Genomic DNA, 11,040 nt, shown 5'->3' with positions numbered 1-11,040 from the left:
AGATAAGCATCTTCAACATCTATTCTGTAGATTTCCCCCAGGCTTTGCAGACTTGAGAAAGAAAGCACAGAATCAAGGACCTCTTTCAATTGCTGTACCCTAGCCTCATTCCCTTCACCTAACCAGAGCTGGAGGAGTCAAGAGGTTGGAGTTGAAAAGACCCTCCCATGTTTGTAATCCAGGGTATTAGGAACACCATCGAGACAAAAAGGAGGGGGAAAGGAGGCTAAGACTCCTGAGTAGGGTGAGAGAATACAACTTTCAAAAAAGCAGGTCAGGCAATTTACACTATGCCAGACTTGAAGGAAGAGTTTTCAGGGCCTCCAGCCAATGCTGCTCCTGAAGAGCACCTTCCTTTCCAAAGGAGAAGTCCAAAAACTACTGGCTGATTTTTTTTTTAATCTTCTGGGGTGGTCCCACTTTGCTCCCATCTTTCCTTCCTCCAAAGGGAGGGAAGCACTTGCTTGGTGGAAATGTGGCCCTCTGCCTGCTTCCCCACCCAGGCTGCAATGTCCATTGTGATTAGTGAAGCTAGCTGGGGCGGGATTTTCCAGAATCTCTGATTTAGGATGAGGATAAGGTTGTTATCATGGTGAATTGACTGTGTAGATCCCTTCTGTGCCTCCCACTTTGGGTTTGACAATTGAAATCCTGGAATCCCCCTTCCCCGGGCCCCAGGAATAAAAGCTGGAGCCATCTCTGGGGCGACATCTCAGACTATGCAGGAATCTGGAAATGTTGCTGTGACCAGAGAAGGGGACTTACCTGAGCTGTTGTCCTCAAGGAGGGAGGGGCAGGGATGTCCATAAACACACTCCCTTGAATGCCAGCCCAGCATTGAAAGGGTTAATATGGGAAAGCGGAAAAGGGGAAAAGGAAAAAAAAAGTTGGAGTTGACACTTAAAGGGGGGTGGGGGCGGGAGGACGGGGAGGCGGGTCTCGCTGACTCCTGATTGGCTTTAAATTTCGTCCAAAACTTTTTTTCCCCTCTCCCTCTTTTCAGCTTCTCTCTAGGATCCCAGGGGAGGGGAAACTGGAATAGTGAGAGATCAAAAATAAACCTCTTATGTCAAAGCCGGGAAGGAAGTATAAATACGGAGGGCTCGGCAGCCCACTCGGGTGCTTCCCAGGGTAGGGAGGCGGAGGCTCGGCAGGCAAGGCAGAGTCCGGGGAAAGGGGAGGAGGACGGATCCCACGCCTGGCCCACAGAGGCAGCTGCTCCCGCTCAGCCGGCTCCCCCAGCTCGCTGCTGCTCGGGGAGGCAGGATCTCCGCAAAGAGGGAAACGGGCTGAGCCTCTGAGCCGCCGGAGGGAGCCCGGAGCCCAGAGTCTTTCTCCCTCCCTTTGCCCTTCGGCTTGGCCTCTCGCATTGTTCTCAGAGTCCCAGCCCTGAGCTGCCTGCCTCCCTTCGCTGTCCCCTCCAGCTGCCCCTTAATCTGATTCCACTGGGTTGACTGGGGTTCTTCTGAGGTGACAGATCTTTCAGGTCCGTCCTATAGCGGCTCCCAGCACCTGCCCCCACTGCCCTGGTCGGGCTTCTCTCTTCCAGTGCCAGTCGCACCCCGAAGTCACCCATGCCCTCACCCTTCCCAGCCCTGCCCCGGGGCCCTGCCGCCTCCCCCTGGCCGTGGGCACCGCTGCTGCCGCCGACGCTGCTGCTGCTGCCGCTGCTGTTCTCGAGCGCCCTGGCCCTGCCCAGTCCGGGGGAGGAGGCCCATGAGCTGGTGGTGCCCACGAGGTTGCTGGGCAGTGAAGGGGAGATTGCTCTCCACCTGTTTGCCTTTGGGAAGGCTTTCCTCCTGCGCCTGACTCCCGACGCCAGTTTCCTGGCCCCAGAGTTCAAGATCGAGCACCTGGGCGGGGCGGGGGGGCCGGTCCGAGGCGAGGAGGGGCTGCGGAGCTGCTTTTACTCGGGCACAGTCAATGGGCAGCCCGAGTCGTTGGTGGCCGTCAGCCTATGCGGAGGGCTGAGTGGCTCCTTCCTGCTGGACGGCGAAGAGTTCACAGTGCAGCCCTCGGGCCCGGCAGGCGCGGGGGACCCCCTGACCCAGCCACACCGACTGCTCCGTGGGGGGCAGGAGGAGCGTGCTAGCCTCTTGAGGTCGGGCTCCCCGGATGGAGGCCCTCTGCGGCTGGGTCCGGAGGAAGAAACACAGGAGGGAGACCCCCAAGAGGAAGAGGAAGAGGAGGAAGAGGAAGAAGCGGAAGGAGCCAGCGAATCCCCGCCGCCCCTGGGAGCCACCAGCAGGACCAAGCGCTTTGTGTCCGAGGCTCGATATGTGGAGACGCTGCTGGTGGCGGACGCCTCGATGGCCCGTTTCTATGGATCGGACCTGAAGGTAGGAGCGCACTTTCGGTGCTTAACCAGAGGCTCGTAACGCCTTCCCTCGCTACTTCAGCCTGCAGCCCCAAACAACCTCACCTCCTTCCAGTCTTCCCTCAGGAGGAACTTTCTACTTGCCTCTAGCTACTCCTCCATTTATTTTTAATCTTCTAGACACCTCTCTCCCCAGCTCTCCTTTACTCTGGAAAGTGTTAACTCTTTCTGTCTTCACTTTCCCACCTAGACCATATCTCACTTCATTAATTTCATACCCAGTTTTACTTCCAGTTCCTGGAAAAAAAAAAAAATAGCTGTTCTTGTTCCTCATTCTGAAATCCTGGAAGCACCTGGGAAAGTTGCGTGTGTGGGTGAATTCCCCTCCGAGGCTCCTCTCAATATCTTCTCCCCATGCAGATTAAACGGGAACATCTTGGGAGGGCATCCCTACTTCCTAATTTGTCAAAAAAAAAAAAAAAAACTACAGACACAAAAGGGAATGAAGACAGAGAGGAGTAAACAGTTATAGCTTCTCAACCTCAGAAGTCAGATTGCATTAAGGAAAAGGACATGGGGGGTGGGGGGGAACCTCCGGGAAGTGTAGGTGACCCAAATCTTCTATCTGCTCAGTCAGATTTGATGGGGGTGGACATACTTGCCAACCTGGATCATAGCCCCAACAAAACTGGGTTGTGCCCACAACCAACATGAGATGGGAGGAGAATGGGACTTCTGCCTAGGGACTGTGTGCCTGGCAGAGTGGGAAACTCCACTCTGGAAACTAGAGCTTCGGTGGAAAAGGGAGGGAAGAAGAGTGGTTGAGTGTTAACCCTTTGGATGGTGTGTATATGTCTGTGTGTGTTATGGATGTATGTGTGTAGTATGAGCCCATCTTTCTATAAAGCCTCATACTTTGTGTGTTGTTGCTGATCTCAGATCATAGGTTGGCGCAGGAAGTAACCCTAGAAGTAAATTGTACCCAAATCACTTGTAGCCAAAATTGAGGAAGCAGAATGTATGTTTTCCCCAAGACTCACCACCTCCCCAAGGTATGGAGGACCCAAGTTGGCAGAGAGGGTGCCAGAAACAAGAGGGAGCTATCTTCTCCCTGCTCCCAGGGAGAAATAGAACCAGAACCTGTGCCAGGAAGGGAGATACTGATCTGCCTAGGTCTCTTGGAGCACTGAGCCAGGAGAAATCAGTTCCAAATGAAGGGAATCCATGAGCTGCCAATCAATCCAGACTCCTCAGGACCTCATTCTGTGCCCTTCAGAGTTGGCATGAAGCTAAGAGACCAAGAGTACTAACCACTGCCTAAGGGGAAGCAGCCATGGTCAAGGAAATAGACTTACCTTCTACTTCCTCACCCCACCTTCCCACTCCCTGTTCTCACTAAGAAATTCATTCAAGCCTGATTGTCATATGGAGTATTAGGGGATAAGAGTTCTACCTGATAATTCTGATTACCACAAAAACCCTAGCTAAGCCTCAACCACTCAAACCTGCTCTCTCCCTTGGGACTGGTTTCTCCTAGAGCACAGGTAGGCAGCCCTACCTTACCCAGACAGTCTATCCACATGGGTTGGGTTTGGGTCTATGTTGCTTACATTTTCCACATTGGTCATGGAATCAGAGGCAGGTGCCGGCTTGCTCAGCCAACCTACCTCCTTCCTCTAATTCCCACAGAAAGAAGGCTCCAGAGAGTAGATACCAGAAATATGCTTAAGGGGACTGCTTTCCCTCCCTCACTTTAGGTACTTCTACCCTGGGAGCCCTACTAGTAAGAGAGCATAAAAGAATCACTCTAAACACATTTTTCCCTATCCACCCCCAAGGCTGGTTTCTGGTTTGTATATCAAAACGATAAAGATAAAGAAGTGGGGGGGGGGGAGCCCTTTGAAAAATGAGAGGGAGAAAACAGGAAAAGCAGATCTAATCTAGGGGTCTTTTAGCCAAGCTGAAGCTTCAAGGTCCCCTTTTTAAAAAAAAAAAAAACAAATACCTGTCATCACTGGGCATTACAGCTGGCCAGAAACAGACAAGCTTTGGTTTCTAGCCCATAAGTTCCAAATGCTTTGAAGCGAGTGGATTGAGCTGAGTTAGCCCTTGTTTTCCCTAGGCTGAAGAAAATCCATTTTGGCAACAAAATGGATGGGAGTTTTGGGTAAAGAAGAGGTGAAATTTAGTTCCTTTCCCATAGTCTTTTCTCCCTAGGCTAGTATTAATGCCCTTGGATCCCTTATGTTCAAGCCCACTGCAAAAAGTCAAAGGAAGGCTATAGTGTCTGGCATGTTAACTGTCTCTCACTGGCTATGCCTGCCAATAGCATTTTAGCTCTTTGTGATCATGGCTTGGGTGACCTAACACTTTAGGGTCTCACTCAGCACATCTGTATAGACATTTTCTCTATCTCTGTCCCCCCACATTATGCACAGGCACTTCTGGACGTGCTTGTCTGGGCACACATACCCAGGGGCATAGGGAAACTTAGCAGAAAAAGCATTAATGCCACAGGAGAAAGCTTCTCTCCTCTCTTTGGGTCAGTCTGGACATTTCTAGGGCTGCTTCTGAAGTTAATTTTAAAAGGAAAAAAACTTCTCAGCTCCACTAGCCCCTCTGTCTCCACCTTGATCTCATTATTTCATGGAGTATCTCCTCCTCTACTGTCACCACTTTGGTGAAGCTGGGGGTGGGAGGGGAGAGCAGGGACTGAGGCACAGCTGTTCCCATGACCGCCCACTGGCCTCTTTCATCTGACGTCCTCCCTGGCTGTGGAGATGCTACAGAACCAAGCTGATGATGTGCAGAACACAACAGACGAGCTGTGTTCTGCTCAATGCCTTTTCCCTCCTCTCCACCCTTCCCAGGGCACTCCTGGAAGAATAAATGAAAACATAACTAGGAAGGCAGGACAAAGAGAGAAGATTCATAGACCCCCATGTAGCTTTGGTCATAGAGTCACTCCCCTTTCCACATAGGCACTTTAAAAAATATAACATAGTATAATATACCTCTTCAAGCAGTTTCCCAAAGACTTCTTCCATTAATGGGAGGTTGAGTGGAAAAGCATGAAAAACACAGGACTACAAATTGGGAGACCTGGGTTCTAGCCTTAGTCTTCCACTGTTTATTCCAATTTCCCATTTTACTTCTGGGAGCAATTCTGTCTTCAGAAACCCATGTCCCTGACCTTAGGGAAGTAGGCATCTCAGTAAATAAAAAGGGGTAAGTGCAGCTTTCATTGGCCCTCCACTTGTCTAAATATGGTCTCCTCTCTTATGGGAACAGACAGTTAAAGCTAACAATTCAAAAAGCCCATGCCCAGACTTTTACCCTCATGAAAGCTCATATAAGCCACTGCTTTGCTCCCCTACCCTATCCTGAAAAGCAGTTATCCTCAAGGATGAGGGAGAGAGGGAGGAATTAAACTTGCCCTGGGCTGGTCTCACTGTCAGGCTCCTATGAAGTTTTCCAGAACCCATGCAATTGAGTTCACTTAATCCTTTGACAAAAGGGGCCCCCTGCCTCCCACCTCCTCATCTGATTTCAGAGTTAAGGGACTCTAACAAAGGGGCTTTCTGAAAGGGAGGGGACCACCTCGGAAGATTCAATTAACTCTAGCTACATCCGGCTCCTACTAATTGTAGCCCCGGATAAATACTGGAGCAAGAAAGAACTGGGTGGTAGATCGATTGGTGCCCCCCAAGTCTTTCAGCATGGGAAACCCTAAGTGAGAGTCCAGCTTGTCATTGTATCTTCAGTAAGGCTGGTCTTCTGAATTCTCTTCTGTCCTTTTAGAGCCCTCAGGCATGGGGTTGGAAAACCTCTCCAAAGCACACTGAGCTAATCTCTTGATGCCTAACCACCACAAGACAGTTTCTGGGGCAGGTCACTAATGTCTCCTTTCCTCTTCCTGCTTATCCTCTAGGGAAAAAAAGTGCCAAAAGGCTACCCCACAAGACCTGAGACAAATGTCCACAACTCCTTTATGACAATCTAAGTCAACCTAGGAGAAGGTAGGATAGCCTTTAAAACAGGAGTTCTTAACCTGGGGTCCATGAACTTTTAAATGTATATACACACATATGTGTATATATACACATACATATACATATGTGTGTATATACACACATACACATACATATGTGTGTATATGTGTATATTTTAAACTGTATTTCAATATAACTGGCTTCTTTTATAACCCTATGTATTTTATGCATCATTCTGAGAAGGGGTCCATAGGCTTCACCAGACTATCAATGAGGACCATGACACACACAAAAAAATTAAGATTGTCTGCTTTAAACTGTAAGCTACATTCTGCCTACTACTCTTTTCTACACCCTAACCTATACTGTAATGCCCAGTGTTCTGCTCTTTTCACCTCATATACCTGCCTACCATCATTCTCCCAATTATAATAACCTATATTTCCATAGCACTCTAGAGTTTACAAGGCCCCTTCCTTACAACAAGCCTGTGAGGTAGGTAGTACCAATACTATACCTATTTTACAAATGAAAAAATGAGGCTTCTCCAGGTAAAAAAAAACTTTCCTAAGTTCCCATAGCTAAAAAGTGAGAATCAAGCAAAAGTTTCTTTTAGCTGAAGAAAACCAATGAATTCCATGGATAATAGTCTTAAATTACAATAGTATGACCTGTGGTCAGATATCAAGAAGTACTTCTGGACAGTAAGGACCAACAACACAAAGGAGGTCAGATGATCTTTTCCTTTAGAGATATTTGCCTATGATGCCTATGATGGTGTCTTAAATGAAGGGATATGACTACATAGTAACTCACACTTATAGAGTGCTTTTCCTCTAGTGTTAGCACTATTGTCCCCATTTTACAAATAAGAAAACTGAGACTGAGAGCTTAAATTATTTACTACCTATGTAGTTATGAGTATCAGATCTGCTTCTGGACCCCAAATCCAATATTCTTTCCCCTTCATTGGGCTAAACAGAGCTATTGTCATAGATGTGACTAGCAAGAGGAAAACAGCTTTTGATTTCTGACAGGTGCTGTTACTCAGCAGAGGTGGCTGCCCTCTGTGGGTACTGATGGGACAGCTCATCAGTGAAGTAAGTCTATTTTAAAGGCACAAACTCATAGATGATTAGCTATTATTTTTTAAACTTTGCCATCTCGGATGGTTCAGATAGGATTCCCACCAGAAAGGAATGGACATGTGCCATGATCTATACAGTAATTTGTATTTTTTTCCTAGCACAGATGTATGATATGGGAGGTAGAAGATGATATGTTTGAAGGTAATCCTCTGGTGTTTAATCTACTTCCTGCCTCAGACACTTACTAACTATGTGACCCTGGGCAACTGATTTCTGCCTCAGTTTCCTCATTTGTAAAATTGGGATAATAAAAGCACCTCTTTCAGAGGATTGTCATGAGATGTCAGACATATATAAAGTGCTTTGCAAACCTTAAAGCATTATGTGAATGCTAGCTATTATTGTTATTAAAATAACCTGCTTTGGAGAGGTGGTTTCCCTTTGTTCTGGTTAAGGTTACCTCAGGGTTGTGAAAACCTTTGAGCTCATGAGGAAGGATGAGAGCAGTTCTTTCTGGACCTTCTCTTTTCTTTTCTTCTCTCTATTCTCCAGCCCTCCTGCCATTCTTCCCTTCAGAATTATTTCAGGTGCTAGGAGATTAGCCACAGGGAAAGGAGCTGTCTAAGCCTGAAGCAAAATCTTTCTTCTCTGTGACCTTTCTTAGGCCCATGGGAGAAATCCAGTAGGAAGAAGCAGAGTATCAAGGGATGCTCTTCACCATTTACTTTTGGTTGTTACTTGGCTCTGTTAGATTTCCTTTCTGGTGGCTAAAGGAATCAAAGGAAAGGTTATGTCCAAGAAGCCAAGGTCAGGGGTGGGGCCTTGAGGCCACATGTGGTCCTCTAGGTCCTCAAGTGCAGTCCTTTGACTGAATCCAAATTTCACAGAACAAATTCCCTTAATAAAAGGATTTGTTCTGTAAAACTTGGACTCAATCAAAAGACCACACCCAAGGACCTAGAAAGTCACATATGGCTTTGAGGCCAAAGGTTCCCAAACCCTGGTCAAGGTCATTCCCAGAGCTTGGGCACACCAAATGGAGGAGACCTATTTGGATGTCAAACATTCCCTAAAGTATCTCCAAGGACTAAAATCTTCTAATTCAGCCCATCAGTGGTACCTGTTACACCTGGTAAGCACTGCCTAATGGTGGACTATCATAAGATTAGTCTGACTTTATGTTCAATGTAAGAAAAAAAATTTAAGAAGTGTCCAAAAGTAGAATGGGCTACATGCCTTGGAAGGTAGTGAGGCTCCCCTTCCCCCCACTAAAGGTCTTCAAGGGATGCAGAAGGACCACTTGTCAAGGGTGCTATGCAGAAGGGATTCTTGATCGGGTTCAGGTTGGGACTACTCTAAAGGCTTTTCCAACTCTGAGAATGTTCAGTCAAGGATGCCACTTAGGTGTAAGGGTCAAGACACAGAGGCACATTCCCTAGATTTGGTCCAGCCATTAATGCCTCATTCTACCCACCCAAGCTCCTATCCCTTCTTCTCCACCTGCTGTGTACTCTGCTGGGACCCACAACAGTCCAAGGAGGCAGAATCTTGCCCATTCCTCAGCAGTGTGTACTTATTCTGTGGGAGGGGTGGTTATAAATAGACACCAGATGGTAGAGCAAGTGAAGTTGACCTTTTCCTTGGCCAGTTGCTGAGCCTACCTACCGAGGCTGGCTTTCTAAGTTGAGCATGGTCCCAGACCCAAAGAAGTAGCAGGGACTCAGAGGTTCCCCTGCCTCTACTAAGCTACCTCAGTTGTGTGCCGACTTAATTTTCCTCTCAAAAGCCTGTCTCATAAGGATAGTTTAAGTACCCATCAAAGCTAACAAAGAGCCCAGAGCTAAGGTGACAAATTATGGGGAGGGAAAGAAGGTTTAGCAAAGAGAATTAAGCTTCAGGCTTTCCATTTTAATAGGTGTGGACAGATAATCTCTAGAAATTGTGAGAAGGTAGTAGAGACCTTAAGATGTCATGTTGTTATGAGGCAGCATGTATAGTGAAAAGCATTTCAAATGCCAGACTTGCCTTCAAATCCCAGCCCTTTTATCTATAGCTTTTAACTATGAATAAGTCAAACTTTCTGAACCTCAGTTTTCTTACCTGAAAAATGGGAATAATAAAGATTACACTGATAGTATATAGAGGGCTGACCTTGGAGTCAGGATGACCTGGGTTCAAGTCCTTCCACTGAAATATACTGGATACCTTAAGACTATTAATTGAAGAACAGTTGTAGATATACCCCAGTAGAGGGAGTTTCCTCACCAGTAGCTCCCATACTGATGAAATTACAGGTCTTAGGGAAAAAAAAAAGAAAAATCTTTATACTACTTACCTCATAGGGTCGTTCTGAGGAAAGCACTTTGTAAATTGCTATGTAAATGTGAGTTTTTATTCCATAGTCCAATCTCTCACCTCAAGGTAAACTTGCAATTCTAAGGGCTTCCCTTGTGTTCAAATATCTAAAGGCTTTTATTGATAGGAAGTTCTTCCCAGAGTCTAGCCTCAGTCCCTCCTGTTGGAACTAAATACAATTCCCTCCTGTTCTGTCCTCTGAAGAAGTCATCTATATTTTCTTCAGGGCAGCCAGGTAGCACAGTAGATAGAGTACCAGATTTGGAGTCAGGAAGACTCATCTTCCTGAGTTCAAATCTGGCTTCAGACACTTATTAGCTATGTGACCCTGGGCAAGTCACTTCACCCTGTTTTCCTCAGTTTCCTCATCTGTAAGATGATCTGGAAAAGGAAATCGCAAACCACTCCAGTATCTTTTGTCAAGAAACCCCCAAATGAGGTCATATTGAGTCGGACACGACTGAAACAACTGGACAAGAAATATTTTCTTCAATGAAGACTAGAGTTTGACTTTCAGTCTGGTGTGTTGGAGGGGGAGGGGCAGAACCAAAGACTTTTCTAATATCTTAAATACCATGTGCTCAACCACTGTGACCAGCACTAAACAAGTGACTTCTGCTGCTTCCTTCATCCTTACAACACCTATGAAAGAAGTCATCATAGCTACCAGACAATAATAACCAGATGATAATTACAGATTATTATTACATTACCAGATGATAATAACAATAGCTAACACTTACAGAGTGCTTATTCTGTACCAGGCACTACACTAAGCAATTTACAATTATGTCATCTGATCATTCCAAGAACCCTGGGGAGTAAGTGCTATTAGTATCTCCATTTTACAGTTGAGGAAACTGAGACAAAGAAAGGTTAGGTAACTTGCCCAGGGTCGTGCAGCTAGTAAGTGTCTGAGGTCAGATTTGAACACAGGACTTTGGAAACTGAGATCCAGAAAATTGTAATCATTTGGGAATAATCAGCTTCATAAAACTGTAAAGAAACCCCAGGGACTTGTCCTTGCTCTGTCAGACCCTCTGCCTCCCTTCTCCAGAAGACAAGTGGCTCTTTTTGTCCCTCTGAACACCCTCAAAAAAGAGGATTTGGTCTGGGAATGAGCCCCTGATAGCTACTGCCCTGAGCCCTTGGCCTAGAGTTGCATAATAATTGCGTTTTTTCTCATGAATCTGACTCCAAGAGCCAGTGCCAAGTTCTAACATTGCTGATAAGATGTTTACATCAGCCTAAACATTGCTGGAGTGCTTGACATGCTAAGTAACCTCCC

At 46.6% G+C, this 11,040-nt stretch overlaps 1 protein-coding gene across 1 annotated transcript in view; it reads left to right on the top strand.

Moving 5' to 3' along the window:
- The first annotated feature begins 993 nt into the window (after positions 1 to 993).
- The window catches only part of ADAMTS8 (ADAM metallopeptidase with thrombospondin type 1 motif 8), a 29,183-nt gene continuing 19,136 nt past the window's right edge, over positions 994 to 11,040 (top strand). Inside the window, exon 1 of the mRNA XM_069079854.1 lies at positions 994 to 2,339. Within this exon, the coding sequence (XP_068935955.1) occupies positions 1,575 to 2,339 (765 nt within the window). The 5' untranslated portion in view covers positions 994 to 1,574. The remainder of the gene's footprint in view (positions 2,340 to 11,040) is intronic.

The sequence above is a fragment of the Petaurus breviceps genome, unplaced genomic scaffold (genome assembly GCF_028583685.1).
Source record: "Petaurus breviceps papuanus isolate PSGF00001 unplaced genomic scaffold, PetGlider_PUasm1.0 91133, whole genome shotgun sequence".
NCBI classification, from domain to species: Eukaryota; Metazoa; Chordata; class Mammalia; order Diprotodontia; family Petauridae; genus Petaurus; species Petaurus breviceps.
The sequence above is the reverse complement of the archived record's forward strand: the minus strand, read 5'-3'. Positions and strand labels throughout refer to the sequence as shown.